At 42.8% G+C, this 21,742-nt stretch overlaps 2 protein-coding genes across 4 annotated transcripts in view; one reads left to right on the top strand and one right to left on the bottom strand.

Moving 5' to 3' along the window:
- Window positions 1–21,226, top strand: part of PLPP1 (phospholipid phosphatase 1) — a 133,955-nt gene extending 112,729 nt beyond the window's left edge. For both annotated transcript variants that reach the window (XM_074952557.1, XM_074952558.1), the window contains exons 5-6: window positions 12,015–12,191; window positions 18,189–21,226. In XM_074952557.1, coding sequence (XP_074808658.1) covers window positions 12,015–12,191; window positions 18,189–18,317 — 306 coding nt within the window. In that variant the 3' untranslated portion in view covers window positions 18,318–21,226. The remainder of the gene's footprint in view (window positions 1–12,014; window positions 12,192–18,188) is intronic.
- Window positions 18,525–21,742, bottom strand: part of MTREX (Mtr4 exosome RNA helicase) — a 91,206-nt gene continuing 87,988 nt past the window's right edge. The window contains exons 26-27 of one of the 2 annotated variants that reach the window (XM_074952555.1): window positions 19,311–19,415; window positions 18,525–18,808 (exon numbers count right to left, since the gene is read on the bottom strand). In XM_074952555.1, coding sequence (XP_074808656.1) covers window positions 18,756–18,808; window positions 19,311–19,415 — 158 coding nt within the window. In that variant the 3' untranslated portion in view covers window positions 18,525–18,755. Of the gene's footprint in view, window positions 18,809–19,310; window positions 19,433–21,742 lie in introns of those variants that run through there. The other variant, XM_074952556.1, reaches the window with a different exon arrangement.

Genomic DNA, 21,742 nt, shown 5'->3' with positions numbered 1-21,742 from the left:
GAAATCTGTAGGAGAAAACTCCCTTATGAGCCTTGGTGGCTTACTGGCTGCACCCCTCCCCACCATGGGCTGCTTGATGAGAAAATTATTTTTTTTAAAAACAAAAACCCTCCCTAAGGATGGGTTTATACCTACCCCACTGCCCGTCAGAGTCAACATAGCCCTCCAGCCACCATTTGTGGCAGCTCCTTAGGGCAGGGACTGTAGCCCCTCCTGGGCAATCCCTTATGGCTTGGGCCCTTCATTTTCAGTTTTTATTTTATTTAATTTTTCCTGGGAATGTATCAGTGTTCATTACTACAACACAGAGGTGAAAATCAGTGCAAAAAACTATTAATTTTTCTGGGTAAATATCGGGGTGGGGTGTATTTAGTAAATTAATGCTTTGAATTCCATTCAGCTATGTGGTTTGCTGCAGAACTAAAACAGAACTCCAAACACGTCACCTCTGAATTTAAGAAAACAATATACAGTATCTCTAGTCCCCCAAATAAAACTTTTCATTTGAATAAACAGTTTGTTGTAGATTTAGAAATTATTAGCCTATAAATATTTACATTTAATAATTGGACCACACCATTTGCAGCGCGTACATTCAACTTCCTTTTCTCCTGTTTTTATTTTTGTTTTTTTTAAACTTTTGAATACTTCCTTGTGCTCTGAACCATTCTAATACAGATTTTCATTTTCTTCCCATTTTAGTGTCAGATCTTAAACCATTGTCTAACAGCTTGAAATGTGTACGTGGTGAGCGTGAGATTCATCAGTACATTCAGATGCATATGCACTTCAGAGCTTGCTTGAGTGCATCTTCTAGCCCAGGGGTGGCCAGCCTGAGCCTGAGAAGGAGCCAGAATTTACCAGTGTACATTGCCAAAGAGCCGCAGTAATACATCAGCAGCCTGCCATCACCTCCTCCTCCCACCCCCAGGATTTCCCACCCACCGGCCAATCAGCACCTTCCCCGCACCTCCTGCCCACTGTGATCAGCTGTTTCATGGCATGGAGGCTGTGGGGTGGAGAGGGGGTAGGAATGAGGATGTGACAGGCTCAGGGGAAGGGGCAGAGGTCTTGGGGGAAGGGGTGGAGTTGGGGTAGGGCCTGGGGCAGAGCCGAGGGTTGAGCAGTGAGCACCCCCAGGCACATTGGAAAGTTGGCACCTGTAGCCCAGCCCCGGAGTTGGTGCCTATACAAGGAGCCGCATATTAACTTCTGAAGAGCCACATGTGGTTCCAGAGTCACAGGTTGGCCACCCCTGTTCTAGACTGATCCATAGCCTTACTTCAACAGGCAGCTTTGCATATACACACAGACTAACGTATTATCATAATACATACATCTCATGCAATGTGTTATATTTTCCTAATAAAACAAGGTGGGATTTTTTTTTTGTATTTGGATGATACAAAAGCAGGGTGAAAATTGGAAAACTGAATAGTACTTCTTTGTAAAACCTGGGAATTTTTCTGTAAAAATTGGTTTAAACTGAAAACAAAGGGGCTTACTTATGGCCTAGAGCTGCTGCATCAGTTGACTTAACCTGTCTGTCGTTCTTCCCCAGGGCAAGAGTCTGTCTAGCCTCAAGGGGCAGCTGGGCAGCCCTAGGTCCCACAGTGTTCAGTCAAGTCCCAGTTGTAGTTGCTTGTGAAGGGGCACACCCTCACTCTGGCGGAGAGGAAGCTAACTAGCTCTTCTGGATCTGTCCAACACCGAGGTGCAGGTGCAACTGCAAGGCTTGTTCTGCCGGGGGAGGGTTGGGGGGAAGAGGGAGCTTAAAAGAAAAAACCTGCCACAAGAAGGGCCAGTGAACAGGAAGAAGGCTGCTCCACCTCAGACAGCTGAGATAGGCCAGCTGAGGGAGCAGCAACTGACCTCACCGCTCCTAAAGTGGCATGACCCAGCCTCAGCAGTACGTCCCACAAGGAGACAGGAGGTAGACCCCATTTTAGACTAAGTCCAAAGGGCTGACCCAGGAAGGCTGCCTGTTATCCAGGTCACCCTTGTCTCTTTATTTTCCTATGGACTCCAGTCTCCCATGAAAGAGGGGAAAGGACTCTTCTTTTGTTTGCCCAACCCTGCTTGGGTGTCTGCCGGCAGGGAGAGAGAGACACTATAAAGGACCAGAAGTTGGGTCTAGAGGGAACTTGAGGGAGCCCCTGCCCCTGACAAATGTTGGAGAATGCAGGCATAACCACATTTGGTACAAGGGGTTTAAAAAAAAAGGGGGGGGGGGGGAGAAGAGGTAAGCAATTGGGACCTGGAAGCCCTCCTACAGAGTGGGAATTTTGGGCAAGGACAGAGGAACCACCCTAACTTAGCCTTTGTTGGGTGAGCAGTATCTGCACTTCATGCTCAAAAAGGAGTGCTTGTATTCAATTGAAAGGGGTAGGCAAGCTGGGGTGGGTGAGGGTCCAGCTGCTGGTGCCATACAGGTAACGCTGGGCGATTGTTGCAGTTTGCACATGATATCCCATGTATTGGACACCTGGGGAGAGAGAAGACATTGTATTGGGTATTGGCCTGGTTCTACCGGCTAGGGGTGCATCATTAGGTGGGAATACTGTTTCTCCTACCTGGAATGTCAGTGAGGCAGCTGCAAAGGTCCCTGACCTTGATCCAGTCACCCTTTGAGAGAATCAGTGGACATGATCGGGCCCCTAGAAAAAACGGCCTTGGGGCATCAGTATATATTAGTGATCGACTATGCAACTAGGTGTCCAGAGGCTGTTCCTCTGCACTCCATGAAAGCTACAGCGATAGCTCCAGAAACTCTTAAAGCGCTTCTCACATGTGAGATTTTCCCCAGAAATATTAATAGCTAAGGGACTAACTTCACCTCCCAGCCAATGTGTGAATTATGTTCCCTTCTGAAAGTCTCATCCTGGAAAACCTAGGTGTACCATCCACAGACTGATTGCCTAGTACAGCAATTTAATAAGATGCTGAAGGGAATGGTGAAATGCTTTGTTGATAACCGCAAGCAGTGGGACCAGCTATTCCCATCGCTCCTGTTTCCCATAAGGAGGTCCTGCAAATGTCTACAGGGTTCTCTTTGTGGTCGTCAACCATGAGGAATCTTGGACTTGTTATGGAAAGATTGGGAGGAACAAGACATAGGGGCCTTAAGCCTTACGATATGCCTTATAATGAAGGGAACAACTCAGAAACATAGGGGTTTTCAGTAGAGAGAATTTGAGAGAGGCCCAACTCATCAGGAAAGAAATTACAAGAGAGGGGCATGACTACAAACTTTCCAACGGGCTGACCGTGTTCTCCTGCAGCAGAATCTAAATTAATGGCCCAATGGCAGGGTCCATTTGAGGTGGTCAGGCAGGTCATAAGAAATAAGACTACCAGGGAGGAGAAAAGAAATCAATATCTATCAAGTGAATCTTCTCAAACTTTGGAAGATGCAGGAGGCCCTGCTGATAACTCCCTCTCCTGGGACCCTAATTCAGGTCCCATTGGTACCCAGCAGCCAAGAACTGACAACAGTACGGGGCGGTGAGGGGCTCTGCCCTGCTCAAAGGAGGAAGCTCCTCCAATTTGTCAGATTTCACAATGGTATTTTCCACCTGCCCCGGAGAATGCAGTTCATCCCACATCATCTATAGACCACACCAGGCCAGCTGGTCAGGGAGAGCTCTAGACCATTGCCACAGAGGTTGTGGGATATAGTCTGAGAGGAAGTGTGAGCAATGCTGGAGATGAGGATAACTATGAAATCCAAAAGTGAATGGAGGAGCCCCACAGATCTCATTCCCAAACCAGACGCTTCGGTTTGGGTTTGCATTGACTTTAGACAGGTTAATTCCATCTCGAAATTCAACACCTACCCAATGCCAGGGTAGATGAGTTACTACAGCAGCTGGGATTGGTGAAACACCTGAGCACTACTGACTTAACAAAAGGGTATTGGCAGATCCCTTTATCCCCTTTCTCACAAGAGAAAACACCTTTCTCCACTCCTTTGGGTACTTCCAGTTCAAGACTCTGCCTTTTGTTCCCCGTGGAGGTGCCACAACTTTCCAGTGGCTTATGAACAGGATCCTCACCCCGTACATAGGCGACATTGTCTATAGTCCTATCTGGGAAGACCACCTACAGCACTTAAAAGCAATATTAAAAGCCCTACAGGATGCAGGACTTACTTTTCAGAGTTAGCCGTAAGATAGCCATAGATGAAGTAACCTATTTGGGGTACCGCGTTGGAGGCAGCCTTGTGAAGCCAGCGGTCAACCAGGTAGAGGCCCTAACAGCGTGTCACATTCCCCAGACAAAGAGGCAAGTAAGGCATTTTCTCGACCAGGTTTATCCGTGTTTTTTGCCTCAATCACAGCCCTTCTTACGGACTTCATGAAAGGCAACTACTCTGAGATGACCCAGTGGGATGAGAAATATGAGGATGCTTTTAGTGAACTGACAACATGACCATGCCTGTGCCTGTGTTCTTCAGCCCTGATTTTTTTCTTGGGAGCTCAGACTGCACACCGATGCCTCAGACGTCAGGCTCGGCACTGTACTGTCTCATAAGGCTTTGGAGGAGAAGAGCACCCAGTCCTCTACCTGAGTAGGAAGCTTTTCCCTAGAGAAAAGGCTCACTCAAGATTAACTGGACCATGGATTCCCTTGGGTATTACCTGTTCTCTCTGGTAACAGATCATGCTCCGTTATGCTGGATTCACACAATTGAAGACCTAAATCCATATATAATGCTATTATACCTTGCACCACAACAGCAGGTGGGAAAGGACCATGCCAGCGCTGCCCTAGAACAGCCTTTCCAGCTTGAGGGGTGGGGCATGTGAAGGGATACGCCCTCACACTGACAGTGAGAAGACTAATGAGCTCCTCTGGGCCTGTTCAACATCCATGAGGCACATCTGCAAGGATTGTTCTGCCTGGAGGGCGGGGAAGCTTTAAAAGGAAAAATCTGCCACAGGAAGGAGTGATGAACAAGAAGAGGGCAGCCCCATCTTGGGCAGCAGAGACAGACCCATCAAGAGGGAGACAGTGGCAGGCCCTATTGCTCCCAGATCTGTGAGACCCAACCTCTTAAAGCAGTATGTCCCAAGAGGAGTGGCTGGAGGTAGACCCCATTTTAAACTAAGCTCAGAGGGCTGACCCAGGAAGATGGCCTGATATCCAGGTCACCCTTGTCTCTGTCTGCTTATGGACTCCTCTCTCAGATGAAGAAAGAGGGGAGAGGACTTTTATTTTGTTTGAAGAACTTCCCATTGGGTGTCTCCTGGGGTGGGGAGACATACATAAAAGACCAGAAGTGGGGACTTGTGGGAACCCCTGCCCCACGGCCAGAGCTTGCTGCCCCACCACCCCAAGCCTGAAGCCCAAAGCCTGAACCCACCACCCCTGGGAAGGTGGGGAACTCACTGGCTGCCTGATCCCACAGCGTTGGTGACACCAGAGGGGGGCAGGGCCCAACCTCTGCTGCTCGCCCCAGCAACCAATAGCAGCCAGGAGCAACAGGGAGGGGGAGGTTTAAGACAATATTTTGCAATAATGCCCACATCATCTAAGTACAGTAACTTCTCACTTAGTCATCCCAGTTTAACTTTGTTACGTTGCTGATCAATTAGGGAACATGCTCGTTTCAAGTTGTGCAATGCTCCCTTATAACCTTGTTCAGCAGCCGCCTGCTTTGTCCACTGCTTTCAGGAAGAGCAGCCCATTGGAGCTAGCTGGTGGGGCTTGGAACCAGGGGGGACCGGCAGCCCCCCTAAGTTTCCTGTCAGGCAGCCGCCCAGTAGGCTATCAATTGCCGGGCAGTTCAGCTGTCCCTCCCACCACTGCCATGTAGTGCTCCTGCCCTCTGCCTTGGAGCTGCTCCCAGGAACCTCCTGCTTTCTGTGCAGAGGGGTGGGTAGAGGGGGGCTAATGTCAGGGTGTCCCCCTCTCCCCCCTCCTTTACCCCATCTCCACAGAGCTGGGGGGGAGGGTGGGGGACAGGACAGGGCTCAGGATGGAGGGAGCTTGCTGGCAGCAGCTGCTGTCTCAACTTGCTTATCTACTTAAAAAGGCAGTGTACTTAAAGTAGGGTCAGCGTACTTAAAGGGGCAGTGTGTGTGTGTGTCTGTTTGTCTGTCTGTCTGTCTCTCTGTCTGCCATGCTGTCCTCCTCTCCCTCCATTCGTGCTGCCTTGTAGAATGCAAGGCTACATTTACAACGATGGGTTAACCCTTGAGGGCTCAGCTGAGTGCTAGTTCATCATTTAGCGGTAAGATGTTCCCTGGGAAATAGCCCACCCTCTGACTCCACCACCATATATATATAAATTTCCCTGGAACCTAACCCCCCCTCCCTTACATTAATTCTTATGGGGAAAATTGGATTCGCTTAACATCATTTTGCTTAAAGTAGCAGTTTTCAGGACCATAACTACGACCTTAAGCGAGGAATTACTGTATTTCTAACTTCTATTATTTTTTTTTAATTGATGCTGTTTCTGCAAAGTAGGGAAAATCCAGAGATTCACTTCCCAGATTTCCTCTTTGGTGTAAATTTGTATGGAAACAGTAAACCTTTTGAAGACTGACATCTGAAATACCTGAACTCTGCCATGTGAAATTCATGGTGTGGCTTAGGTTTTGTTTCAAAGCAGTGTTCAGTTGCAGAGTATCTGTTCTGTTCTGCAGATTCTTTAATGTTTGCAAAGGGCTTTGAGGAGTACTGTAGAAGCATGAAGTATTATAAACTAGCTTTAAATACATGACCTGGATTTAGTAGTTAGCCTTAGTGGACAAGAAAGAACACTGTGTCCTAAGGGCAGGATTATAAGGCAGCTGGGGGGATTGCATGGTTAATGATTTCAAGTAATATTTGTATAGCAAAGTAAAGTTTTTTTTTATTGTATTTTTCTTCCTTTTTTTTTTTTTGGTTGTATGAAGTAACTGTACTTATGGCCTGAAAAAAGAACATTTCAGTCTTTTGAACAGTATTTTTCTCAAAGGATTTCTGAATTTTTTCTTATGTAGAGCTACAGAATTCCATCTCAGCAGTTTTTGCTCTCTGGAAAACAGAAGTCACATCTTAAAATAAACTTTATAAATACCTAATATTTTTAAAGTCCCCCCTCTTTCTTTAGGGGGATGGGACATTTTTTAACAGCAGCAAATAATTCTCTAGTTGCAAAAACCTTTCCATTTGTGTCTGTGGCTTCTTGCAAAAAACCTCAAAGTGGCTGTTTTTCAGCCCCTACGTAGTATTTTTAGAAATGGAGTATTAGACCATAGGCTGGGAGGAAATTTGTGTTCAGCATGTGTGTGGTATTTTCGTTATAGGGTAAGCATTAAGTGAAAAATGGCTAAAAATTCTTTAATCATACTCTGTGAAAGCTTCTATAAAATACATCTGTGTGTGTGTCCAACTTAGTAAATTAAAAGCATGGTGGGGGAGCTGACCACTGTTAATGGCACCTACCATTTCTAACGTAATTTAATAATGACAGTTTATATAGGGACAGAAGAGAGCAGGAGAGGGAGGATGGACAAATCAACACCTACACATGTGTTTGTGGAACTACTTAAGACATTGGAATGGCATCCTGTATTTAAGCATTAATTTAGTATTTTTTCTCTTACACTGATCTCTCTCAGATGCAGTGACACCTCCGTAATAAATCACAGGGTAAATCCTGTTGATCTAACATACTTTCTGCAGTAATGCTGTGTGAAATTTACTGACAAGTTCCACAGTTTCAGTGACAGAATGTTTAACTCTGAAATTCAGTCTGCTTCCAATTATGCAGGAAATTTTTCACTGCACTTTAATGAAAACACAGGAAAGGGGGCAGGATTCAATCCTGTTCCCATCTGAAGGCAGTTTTATCAGTGACTTCAAGTAGGAGCAGGATTGGGCGCTAAAGAAATCAAAAGGGGACGTGTCGTCTGCATGTACAGATATACTCCTCGTGTCGAGCCTGTATTTTATATACATAGTGTATGTTACTATAACCATGAATGTAATAAAATTCACACCTATGGATGCATACAAGGATACATATTTTATGTGGGACTGGCTTTAACTTTCATAACCTGTATATTTATGGGACTACAGGGGAGAACTTGTATTCCTTAATGTCTTGTGAGAGGATTATTTTAGTGCACTACGCAATGTTGTTCATCTGTTTTAAACTGTTCATGTCAACCCAGGTCTTGCTCCCATTGCTCAATTCAGTTTTTAAGAGTGATTGATTAGAAGGCAACTCCCCTCCCCCCCCCCCCCCCAAAAAAAAAAAAAAAAACCACTGGCTAAGCCTATTAAGTCTAAATTCAGTTAGAAGCACCCTGATAAAAATAACATGGAATTTGCCACTGGAGCAGCTGGCTTATGAAAAATAACCATCACAAGCACTTAATATCCGAAAATGCATTTGTGATAAACAGCAGCAGCTGTTACTCTCTGAAAGTAATTACAGCAGCAGATAGTCATTTCAGTGAAGTGACTGAAAAGAAAGTGCTGTGTGGGATGACTTCTCCCTCCTTCCCAGGTTGTGCACCTACTCTTAGAAAAATGTGGGACTGTCCCGTTCGGCTGTGGAGTGTGGAAGAGCTCAAGGGTTTCTTATACTTGCTGTAGGTGTCACTGTGCAAGTCTTCAGAAAGGCTCTAGGACGGGTAAAATATACATACCTAACTGTGTGCCTCCTATCCATCGTTATAGGATACTTCCAAATCTTGAACCGCTGTGGCTAGTGGTTACTTTCTTAATGTGGAATTGAAGTTTGTTTAAACATAAAACCTGGGCTTCCTGTTTGCCAGCTGTCTGTTACCCAGAAAAGGGCCAGCATTTTGCTTTGGGAGTACGTCTGCTTGAGGGAGGTTCAAAGACAACATTTTACCATTAGCTCAGCTTTCTGTAGGCTGACAAAGAAAGCTCTTACCAGCTAATCTGCACCAGGGTGTCTCAAAATGTTCTCCTAGTATAGACCACATTTTTGAAGGACATGTAGCTGTCTTCAGGGGACTTCAGCAGCTGGAGGAAAAAAAGAGAGCTCGCACTGAATGACCAGCTAGCTCTCTGTAGGCCACCATGTGCTGTATGGACCACCAGTGGCCCATGTAGAAGCACTGAATCTATTGTAGTATGAAAGCTGAGGTAACATAAAATACAGCTTTTCACCCTTCACATGCTATATTGCTCTAAACTATACTGTCTGGCAGTTAATATACACAGTAGCAAAATAATGGCAACGTGGAATGAAGTCACACTTTGAAACCTATCTGCAGAATAAGCTGTGTCCTAAGAGGACCTGTTTGGCATTTACACTCTGATTAAACTTAGCTTATAGCGTCTTTTTCTGGGACTGATTTCACCCTGACCCTGCTGTGGGAGGGGGAGGGGAGGACAGGACAAGTTATTTCTGTCGAGGGTTGATCTTTTGACACTCTGTTTATAGCAGACTGAAAATACCAACGTGATGATGTAATAGTTACTTTGAAAAACCAATGGAACATTCCCCAAACATTTACCTTTGGAAAGTAGCACCTTTAATGTACAGTATTTGCACAATAAACTTAATGGTTATAATAGATGCACATGGTTTTTGAAGTTGGCTGTGGAAGCATTGATATTAGGTGGTTTGTGTATCATGGTAGCACATGAATCCTGTGTGGCTCAGTTGATAGCACTTCAGATCCTGGGTTGCAAGGTTATGAATTCAAGTTTTAGACCAAGATTTAAGCTGTTGACCAGTGCTGCTGCTGTTTTGAGACCTTGAGCACACATCCCAGTTCCATTAGCAATTTCTTGTATAGCTCTTGTAGAGGATAGGATAATAGTGTGCTTTTTTTCCTATGACTAGATGGGTTTGTGTTGCAAAGTGAGTTATTGCTGAGCTCCCAAATGGCTGCTGTTTGCTAGCAGTCGCTATTCAAGTTGTACCATGAAGCAAAATCAAAACTGTCCCTATTAAATATATTGTAAAGCATTTAGATTTCCTGCGTTTGGAAGAGGCTCTGTAAAAAATCTTGTGAACACTAAAGTCACAAAACACAGTACAGAATAGCTGGGGTAAAATAACAAGGAGTTTTGCTTAAAACAACATCACTAAAAAGTGACTCTGTGAACTTTTTGTGGTGTATATTAATTACTAATCTTGATAACCTGTTCAACTTCTTGCTTACATCCAGTACAAGATTTCTTAGGTGTGTCTCGGGTATTGGGATTCTTAATTGTATATTGGATGGATCGAGGAAAAGCTCCTCTCAGCTGGAACATGCGGTCTCTAGCCTGTCTCTGTACTGGAGATAATGGAGTGTGATAGACAAAGGCAGTGTCTTGTGTGGATTATATGGGGAAGGTAACATATAAGATCTAGTGATCTGTGTTTTGTACTCAGAAGGAGGTTTGCAGGAGGGAGCACAAAAGCTGTGATCTAAGGACAGGCTGATATGAAGTTACAAAGTTGGGTTATGCTTAAAATAGCTCTTGTCATATTTGAGTGTAATACATTTTAATATGAACCTGGAAAACCTCTTCCACTTGGGGCGATTTCCACTTTCTGTAGAAGAAAACATCAGCTGTTCAAAGGCAATAATTAGAGACAAGGCAGGTTAAAATGCATTTCAGTTTTACTGCTTGGACTTGGCTTTGGCTCACATCAGATGCATTTATTTATCATCACAGGCTCTGTGCATTTGTGGTTTTTAAAAAACTTTTTTAAAGCAGCAGAATGCTAGCTGCTTTACCAAGAGGCAGGAAAGAAGGGGGGGGGGAAATAAAACAAGCTAGTGGGGAAGGTGAGGCAGGGGAGGAGAAAGAAAAAATGGCCACAAACTTTGGCCCTCCCACCCCCACACTAAGAATCACTTTCCAATATTCCAGGACTTTTGGGGTGCAGTCTGTAGAGTAACAGTTTAGCTCCAGTGATGTAAATACACACGTAGGTGGCCAAATTATTTGAATTTTGTCAAAACAACCTGAACACATTTGTAGTTTTGTGGTGACAGCTGATGAATATTGGTATCCTTCATTGTAATAGCTAAATTAGCTTTCTATTTGGCTATATTTTGCAATTAGAACCAGAATTTTATGCTGGATTTACAAAATTATTATATGGGCTTTATTTATGTCTACACTAGCTCTTATGTCGGCCAGACTTTTGTTGCTTAGGGGGATGCTCTCCTGCAGACATGGTTACTGCTGCTCGTTGAGGTGGTTTTATGATGTCTATGGGAGAGCTCTCTCCCACTGGCATAATGCAGTTACATGAGCGCTCTTATAGCAGTCCAGCTGTAAGTGTAGACATGGCTTAAGGGGCAGGCTGTATTTAGCACCATAGTTATTGCAATCGTGTAGATAATTAAGGCCTGTATACTCCTGCTTAAATGGTTATTGTAGAACTTATGTATTCTATACTCATGCTGTTGTCTTTTGTTGCTTTCTGTTTAGAGTAAGAAAAGTATTTTTTGGAAACCCTGTAAGTTATATCTGACAGCATTTTAACACCCTAAGAAGATGGCTTAGCAATGAATGAAGAGCTAGCTAGCTTTAATCAGTAGAAATAGATTAGATCAATATCTCCACTGTTCACTGGGATCCTTCTTCCACTCCTTAAATGGCTTTAGTCTGGCACCAGAAGATTATAGTTCTGAAACAATTTAGCCCTTTGTCAAATCAGGGCTAATGCACTGTATTCCTTTACACAACATATAACAAACTAAGGGTGGGGAGTAGCATAACTATACAAAACATTAAGACTATAGTTGAATTAATACTGAAATCTCTGCATTCATATTGTACTGAGCTGTTGGGTATTTACACTAGAGTAACATAGCTGGGATTTGATATTCTGGAACTACTGTGCTGTTTCAAACTAACTTAATATTCAGGGGTATGGATCATATTATACTTCTGAAATGTGAATACTGACTGATGTAACTTCTGATTAAACTTGAGTAACCTGGGGCTATGATTTATCAGCTGAGCAGTTCTAGATGAAAACTAGGTGAAAAATGCTTCGGAGGTGCTTGATAACAACTTTTCCTGTCTTTCAGCTTTATCTTCAGGCCAGAATGAAAGGAGATTGGGCAAGACTTGTACGTCCCACAGCGCAATTTGGTCTCATTGCAGCATCTATCTACGTGGGTCTCTCCCGTGTTTCTGATTACAAACATCACTGGAGTGACGTGTTGACTGGACTCCTTCAGGGAGCGGTGGTAGCTGTGCTTATCGTAAGTTCATAAGTAGTTCACTAAGACAGAATCAAAGGTATTTTAAAAGTAGGTTTTATGCCATGTGTGGCAAGTACAGGCTCTATTCAGGGGGAAATGTACAGACCTTCCACATGCTCTGAAAAGTAGTGGGGCTGGGGTAGGCAATAGAAGAAAAACTTGTACAGAATTAGATCACATTATTACCACCATAGACTGTAGAAGCCTCAGTAATGGACCAGGACCGCAACTGTGCTAGCTGCTGTAAAAACAGGGTGTAAGATCTTTGGGGCAGGAACAGTCTTTTTGGTCTAAGACAGATGAATACAGACAGGGGAGTACCAGGAAACCATGAGAGAGTCCTGGCCAGTGATCTCAGCACACCAGCACTGTAACTCTTACATTTTTTTGTAGGCTTAATGGGAAAGGAGGTTTAAAGATTAATTTGAAAGAGGATTAGGTAGTTCTGTGGATTTTTTTTTTTAATGTTTTTGTTCAGAGAGCTCCTCCCAAGTACAAGGGGAAGCATGGGAGAGAGCATGAAGGTGCCTGTTCGAAAATTTAACAAGCGAGCAATGGAGGGTCGCATCATGGGTAGATCAGAGGCAAGAGTTGTCACTTCAGTCATGAATGAGAGATGACAGGTAGGGTGTTGATAGGCAGTGAAGGGCTTTGAAAATGAGGTCAAATAACTTGTTATGGGAGGTATGTAAAGAGGGTGACAAGGCCAAAGTGACAGGCTAGGAAAACTATTTATTTTTGCAGTAGCATTCTGAATTGAGAGTGTGGAGCAAGGCTGCGTTTGTCAAGACCAGAAAAAAGAATGTTCCTGTAATGGACATGAGGAGTCTTGGCTGTACGGAGAGATAGGAAAGACTGTATTTTAGATGTTCTGTAGAAAGAATCGGCAAGATTTAAACAGAGCCTGGGTATCAGGACCTAGAGAGAGGTCCAAGTTGAAGGGTCTGAGTGACAGGCACGATAGTGGTGGTGTCCTGTGCTGGGGTGAGGAGGTAGGGGAGGAGATTCAGAGCTGTTAGCCATGTTGAGCTGGATCCACAAGGAGATGTCAGAGACGGGTAGAGATTTTAGTATGGACAGAAGGCAGGCTTGAAAAAAAGGTAGATTACCCGGAAATATGGTGTAAAGAAGGGGAGCAAGGACAGAGCCCTGTGGAAATCCCACAGAAAGCTGGGGGTAGGGGGAATGAGGAGGATCCCCTAAGGACATATAGGGGACAACTAGGGGTCACCAACTGAAATTAATAGGCAGCAGGTTTGAAACAAATAAAAGGAAGTATTTCTTCACACAACGTAGAGTCAACCTGTGGAACTCCTTGCCAGAGGATATTGTGAAGGCCAAGACCATAACAAGGTTAAAAAAAAAAACCTAGATAAATTCATGGAGGATAGGTCCATCAATGGCTATTAGCCAGGATGGGCAGGAATGGTGTCCCTAGGCTCTGTTTGCCAGAAGCTGGGAATGAGCAACGGGATGGATCACTTGATGATTGCCTGTTCTGTTCATTCCCTCTGGGGCACCTGGCACTGGCCACTGTCGGAAGACACGATACTGGGCTAGATGGGACCTTTGGTCTGACCCAGTAGGGCCATTCTTAATGACACACTGCTGAGAGCAATTTGAGAGGTCAGAGGAGAAGCAGGAGGATATTCATGGATGCCAAGAGAGGACAATATTTCAAGAAGAGTACAGTCAGTGTCAAAGGTGGTTGACAGGTCAAGGATGAGGATGGAGTACTGCTGCTGAGCCTGACATGGCTAGGAAAGGGTGCTTAAAGACTTAGCCCTGGTCTACACTGGGGGGGAATAGATCTAAGTTAGGCAATTTCAGCTAGTGAATAATGTAGCTGAAGTCGATGTACTTAGATCAACTTACCATGGTGAAGACACCACGGTGAGTCGACTGCTTCCACTACCCCGTCGACTCCGCCTCTTGTGGAGCTGGAGTTCAGGAGTCGGTGGGAGAGTGCTTGGGGGTCGATCTATCGCGTCTAGACTAGATTAGATTTGATAAATTGATCCCCGCTGGATCGATCGCTGCCCACTGATCCAGTGGGTAGTGTAGACATATCCTTAGAGTGGTTACAGGGGAGTACAAGGAGCAGAAGCTGTATTTCAGAGGGTCTAAGATTGAATTGAAGGAGGAGAATTTGACAGTGATTTTAACTGGTGTACTCAATGAGCTTAGAAATCAGAAGGAAAAGGGTTGGTAGCTGGAGAGGTAAGTGGGGTCAAGGGTGGGTTTAAGATAGAAGAGACTAAAGCAGGTTTCTTCTGTGATGGGAGAGAGCCGGAAAAGAGGGGATGTTAAAAGTAAGGGAGGGGATGAGTGGTACAAAGGAGAGCAAGAGCTGACATGGGGTCAGCAGATAGAGGGACGTGATTATTCCCCTTGATTCGGCATTGGTGAGGCCTCATCTGGAGTACTGTGTCCAGTTTTGGGCCCCACACTACAAGAAGGATGTGGAAAAACTGGAGAGAATCCAGCGGAGGGTAACAAAAATGATTAGGGGACTGGAACACATGACTTATGTGGAGAGGCTGAGGGAACTGGGATTGTTTAGTCTGCGGAAGAGAAGAATGAGGGGGGATTTGATAGCTGCTTTTAACTACCTGAAAGGGGGTTCCAAAGAGGATGGATCTAGACTGTTCTCAGTTGTGGTAGATGACGGAACAAGGAGTAATAGTCTCAAGTTGCAGTGGGGGAGATTTAGGTTGGATATTAGGAAAAACTTTTTCACTAGGAGGGTGGTGAAGCCCTGGAATGCATTACCTAGGGAGGTGGTGGAATCTCCTTCCTTAGAGGTTTTTAAGGTCAGGCTTGACAAAGCCCTGGCTGGGATAATTTAGTTGGTGTTGGTCCTGCTTTGAGCAGGGGGTTGTACTAGATGACCTCCTGAGGTCCTTTCCAACCATGATATTCTATGATTTGGGACAAGTGGAGGGGTTAAGAGAAGGCAGGCAGGCAGGAAGGAAGATCATGACTTTTTTTTAAAAAATTTTTCTCTTGGTAGAAATCTGTAAGACCCTTTGAAGAGAGAAGAGGGGAAGGTTTGAGGAGTGAGTCAAAGGTGGTGAAAGTGTGGCTGGGATTGAGGACATGAGATTCAAGTAAGCTGAGAAGTACAGGTGTTACTAGGAAGATGGCCAAGGTGAAGGAGTAAAAAACAAATTGTAGAGGAGGAAGTTGGGATGGGGCAGATGTCAGAGGCAAGGAGATTTGTGCTGGTTGGGAACTGGTGAGGAGAGAGGGCAGAATGGATAATTTTAATTTTGTTTAAATTGTCAATTTTATGTTGAGGCCTAAACTTACTATAATCTAGCATTAAATTTAAATGGAAAACATTCAGGCATTACATATGACGTTTTAAAGAAGGTCCAACCACTGACTTGCTGGAAGGCACTGGCGAAGCCCCTGGGAGCAGAGGGAGTGCTGAACTAGCTTTTTGGTAACAGTAGCCTCTTCTGCATGGTCAGATAATATTTCCTCTTCAGTTTATTCAAAGTAGAGAATCTGTCCAGAAGTCAAATTTGCTTGTTTTCCCTATACATTTAATTCATAAAGGAACAGAATGAGGCTTTCCAGTTCTAAAATCTTGGGCAAGGAAGGGACCTTGAGAGGTCATCTAGACCAGTCTCCTGCACTCAAGGCAGGACTAACTATTATCTAGACCATCCCTAACTAGTGTTTGTCCAACCTGCTCTTAAAAATCCCCAGTGATGGAGATTCCACCACCTCCCTAGGCAATTTATTCCAGCGCTTAACCACTCTGACAGTTAGGAAGTTTCCTGATGTCCAACTTAAACTGTCCTTTCTGCAATTTAAGCCCATTGCTGCTTGTCCTATCCTCCGAGGTTAAGAACAATAATTTTTCTCCCTCCTCCTTGTAGCAACCTTTTATGTACTTAAACTGTTATCATGCCCCCTCTATCTTCTCTTCTCCAGACTAAACAAACCCAATTTTTTCAATCTTCCCTCATAGGTAATGTTTTCTAGACCTTTAATAATTTTTGTTAGTGACCAGAAACATAGTTCAGTTCACTACTGGGGTAATATATTGTTTAATTCAGTTTTTAAATGATTTGTCAAGCCATCAGTAAAAAAGTTAATCTTCCTCTAGAAAATAAGAAATAGTCACCATTTTCTAACGTATGTAAAAATTAAGGATCTGAAATGCATGTTAAGCTATACTGGTTTTCCTGGCAGGATGATTTTCACTGGTTGCCTTCCTTTAAGAAAATAAAGTACAAATACAAAACAAGATTATCATCAAAATCATGATTTCCTACTTGATTTAAATAGTCCACCCTGGGTCAGTATAATGAGGAGAAAGATGAAGACTGCAGAAAAGAGGTGTGGTGAGAGCCATAAGTGAATGGCAGATTGACCAAAATTATAAAATTTGAAAAACACTGTGAAGGGAATGCTGGAACCAGACTTGTTGCTAGGCAGCTAGCGAGGGGAAAGGTGGTCGGCCTAGGGCAGGGGAGGCTCTGGGCTGAGGTGGGGACCCTGGGACAGGAGTGTCGCTCCATGCTTGCAGCTGGTCATGCTTGTTCATAAAAAGATCAATGGTTCCTGTACCACTGCTACTCCAGGTGACTGTTGATGGGCAATTGATTGATTAAAATCACTTTGCTTTAAATCTCCTCTTTTTTGCATTTTTACTTGATTCTCCATTGGTGGTTGATGAACATTAAATGTGTTGATTTGCAACTAAATATATAGCCCTTTACACTAAATCTGGTACTGTTTGCTTACATAAGTGTGTGTGTAATGATCCCCCTGCTTAGCTGTTAGCTTTTTACATTTATTCACATACATTTAAATTAATGTGAAAGTGAATTATGCATGTATATTTTTTTACCTGTGATTTATTGCAAGCTCTATTTAGATGAAAATGAAAACTGGTTTTGTGCATTTAATTGCATTTTTTTACTAAATGAAACTACCTTCCTTATGTGCTACTAACTGATGTATTAAATGAAAGAAGTATCTAGTTAGTGAATTGAACTGAGTGTTTCTGGTTGTCATGTCCTTCAACACTTTAGAACTAGTAAATCTCATCCTTCCACCTAGCTTTTCTTCATAATTGGAAGAGGACAATCTTTTTTGGTTTCTCAACTTTGAACTAAAATGAAGAAAATACTCTCTGCACCTGCAGAAGAGGTGACTTCTGTTTAAACACTAGGTTGAGCACTTCATCAGCCTCTGGTTCCAGGGGCTTAGTGAAACCACTGAACTGCTGGAAGGCACTGGCTGTTTTAAAAACTAGCAGCAACCACCTGCTGCTTAATATTTTGTTCAGTAGATAAATTTACTTTTAACAGAAGTTGTCAATTTCAAATAGCTTTTGAGTGTGCTGATGGGCCTCTGAATATTTTGTCCTACTGGGGTTGAAAATGGCAAAATTAACCACAGATACTCCTAATGAAACTTTTATATTTTAAAGCAGAATATGTATAGCAATTTGAAACTTACTTAAATATAAAATGATAGGAATGCTTTGAATCTGCTTCATCCTACAACTGTGCCTTGGAAAGCAGTGACACCCACTGTGATGCATGCAACTTACACCTTTAAAACCTTCCTTCTTAGTGGACGTTCTGGTGATTCTCCAGAAACTAGGGTGCAGTATTTGCTTGATAGTTTCACCATAAAGTCTACTTATTAATTGTCTGGGACTTCAGTTTAAGATTGTGTGAAACTAAGTTTAGCTCAAATACATACATCCATTTTTCTGTTTCATCCCAAAATACTGAAGGGGAAATATTTAGGTTTCACAGATTTTCTGGTAGTTGATCAGAGCTTTAATGTAAATTCCTCTCAGAACCAGTTACTTTAGTGCCCTGGCTCCATATATCACTACACAAGACCAATCCAAATTCATAAGAACTTGCACTGTAAGACTACCTCCTTAATGTGGATAGTTTTAGCTGACAGACAATGGGTGTAGAGTTTTACAGAATTCTAACAGTGTATAATTTGTTCACTCAGGTGGTGTACGTATCAGATTTTTTCAAAGTGAGGGGATGTACATTTAAACCCAATGAAGAAGATTCACATACGACTCTACATGAGACACCAACAAATGGAAATCACTATGGCAGTAATCACCAACCATGATCCTGTGAAGTCTCCCGCTGTCTAAAAGAAAAATGAATTCATAAGTCTCCATATGTAAAATAAATGCCTTTAAGGGACTGCTGCTACTATACCTCTTGGATGCTCACTTTACATGTATATAGTAACATAACAGCATTGTGTATATCTAATAGCTTTAAAAATCTTTTAAAAAAATTATTAGTTCAAGCTTACTGCTTATAAAAACACTTCTGTAATTTTTTTATTAAAATAACATGGTAACACTTATGTACAAACAGCACTGTGTATGGAAGATGCTTTGCTAGAATGCTTCCTGTTTTAAATACATACACCATTAAATGTCTGTCTTGGGGGTGAAGATGGCAAACTGGCCTGATGCCACCAGTCTAAAATTATTCTGCTCCGTGAACAAGTCTCAGATTGCTCCCAATCCGTAATGAGCTTCCAGAACATAGATTTTTATAGGTAGAGGCTTGCAGCAAACACAATGTCTCTCTTGATTTTGGTAATTCCTATCAAAAAGAAAAAACAGATTAATATTATTGTGTCATAAAATATATAGGTAAGAGCTGAACCTTGTGACAGTAGATTATGTGGTACCCGTACTAGTCTGAGACTTGTATATTCTATGCATGGTGTAAGTCATGACTTTAGACCCATGGATAAAGTACAGTGAGAATCTACCCTTGAAAGGGTAGCTGCATTATCCTTTTAAGCAGTTTTTTTTTCATAAAATTTGGTAGATTTATGCTTATAACAGCTAGCTTTTACTACTATTGCAAATAAACTCTCTAAAGCCAAGTCAGACTTTCCAGCACCCATACCTCTCTATAGAAAGAATCAAGTTGACAATGTGTTAAATTAAAAGAGTGCTTTTTCTCTCAGATAATGTAGGATTTTCAATAATAATTCAAAAGAACTTGGCTTGAATATTTTCTTTAGAAGCTGAAATAGATTTAGTTCATAGGTACATGCTTTCACCCTTCTATTTATAACCATATTCTAAATACATACCTTCGGCAAACTTATTTTCCAGCTCTGTGTTTCCTATGGCCTTTGCTGCTTGACACATCTGTCGAAGCAATTCTTCTAGCCGCCTCATACAACGAATTATGCTACCTAGATAAAAATGAAGCCTTTGGTTTTTTTAGCAGTCACTTCACTTAATGGCAACAAGAAAGTTGACTAAATTCATTACATGACATATCATTAATGTAACCTGAGCTTCTGCGTGAAGGATATCCTTAAACAGTACAGCTTCAGGCCTACTTCCTTAAGTACAATGCTTTGGATTTGTAACAGAATTCCATTTTAAAACCACTGACTTCATATGCCAACTTACATTCCCACAGTCCAGCTTTCATTTCTAGAAATTAAGCTTCTTTTACATGGCTAATAACTCTTTGCCCCTGAAACTTTAGTTGTTACCTATTTCAATCAGCTGCTCAAGAGTTTTAGAGAGCCTGAATATTGCACAAGAAATTTAGCCTGCACTGCAGGCACACTAGCCAGAGATGCTCAAAGTATCAAGACCTCCTCTTACCATAGCCAAGCATTCCAAAAAAACTCCAACCCCATCTAAAGTAACTTTTCTATGGAAAGGTGATTGTCACTTGTCCAGACAATTTTTGCCACTAGAGAAGTATAAAATAGAATAAAAGTCATGAACAGCTGAAATACAGATAGGCATTTTGCACATAATTAGCTCTTTTTCCAGAGTCTTTCCTTCATTATAAACTGAATACCTGAACTGACAGTAGCATTTGTTTTTTGATACATGGATTCCCTTGTCCACTGTTCAAACTAAGGGACAATCGGATGCTCAAAGCAATGGGATATAAAGCAGGGAGATTACTGAGCAGATGGGCTTTGAATTTAGGTGTTAAAGACTTTGTCCCATTGCCAGCTCACTTTCTCTGCTACAATGAATGGGGCTAGTGGAGACTGCACTAGATTCTGGTGCATGACATGTTCCACATCCTATACAGGGGTGTAGCATAACTAAGTACATGTAAGCACAGTACTTGATATACCTCAAATAGAAGGGATGGTAAATACATATAGTGTGCTATTATACAATTTTTGCTTCTTTGTTACAATCTAATTTAAAGCTAGTCTGTGATGTGGAAATATCTGTCCAGTACAGATTTCACATTTGACTGTAAACAGCACTGAAGTGATATCCACATGGAGAACAAGAAGCTTCAGTGTAATTTTTTATCTAAATTTCCAGCAGATAGTGCACTATCTGCTGTGGACAAGCTTCTCTTTGATTAATTTTTTCAGGCAGAGTTGTGACTTCACAGACGACTGATACTACAAAGCACAAACTGGTCTGGAGGAAGACTGTAGAAGTGACAATCCAGAGTAATTTATCTCTGCCACCCAGGCCTAAAGACACCCCTCTTTGAAAATAAAGCGCTAATTCCACAATTGTCTATATTCAGTGAAAGCCTGCACACATTTGTTTTGTTAAGGCATTCTTCATATGAACACATTCATTGCTGCCATTATGTCATCTACTACAGCAGGAGTAACTCCTGCAGTATCTGTAAAACCGCTTGCAGCCATTGCAGGTTAAAAGCCGTATGGCATCAATTACTGAGACAAAGCACGAGTCCAAAATAAGTGAACCATCAGCAGTTCCCCTGAGCATAGCCACGCTGCATTTTGGCAACATCAACTCAGTTTTCTGGAAGTCCCTGCTAGAGTCTGTTCACAAGAATACAATTCCACCAAGCACCAGCTTACAGAGAGAGGCTTCATTATAGCTGTTGCAGACAAAACAAAGTTGTACACAGCAACCAGTATTCCTAAACCTACATTATCTTCCTTTTAAAAAACCAAGTCAATCTATAAATGTTTAAACAGATTATTGCTTGGCAGTTTTCTTTTTCAAAACTCTAGGTCCCTTTTCTCTCCCGTTCCCCCCCCCCCCCCCCCCTCACTTCCACCCCACTATGGCTTGTAAGTATAAGACCCTGTCATGGCCACTTTACTTCTGATTGTTAGGGAGTGGGTTGATTTCTAGTCACAAATCAATGCTGCTGCTATTTAGCAAGAAACCTTTCTTTGGGAATGATGCACAACACTCCACCCCCATTTTGGAAACAGCTTCCTGCATTCAAAGGCTCAGTCTGCAGCAGGAACATTAGGCGCTGCAGTTGGTGCACCTCCACTGCTGAGGGCAGCTGTAAGGTAGAAGGACAGAGCTGCTCAGAAATGTTTTGCCAAATCCATTTCAGATTTGATAAAACTTGTTCAAACACCAGGCAGGTTTCTACTGGAAACCTGTGAGTGTTCTAGGGTCTACAGCTTGTGGCAGGGAGCCTGCCAGCCACTGGAACACTGGCAGGAGTCAGGCATTCAGTTTGTAGTGAAGGAAAGGCTCTGGAAAAAGAGCTAATTGTGTGTAAAATGCCTATTGGTTGTTTCCTTCAAGGCAG

Source organism: Natator depressus, chromosome 5 (genome assembly GCF_965152275.1).
Source record: "Natator depressus isolate rNatDep1 chromosome 5, rNatDep2.hap1, whole genome shotgun sequence".
Taxonomy (NCBI): domain Eukaryota; kingdom Metazoa; phylum Chordata; order Testudines; family Cheloniidae; genus Natator; species Natator depressus.
The sequence above is the reverse complement of the archived record's forward strand: the minus strand, read 5'-3'. Positions and strand labels throughout refer to the sequence as shown.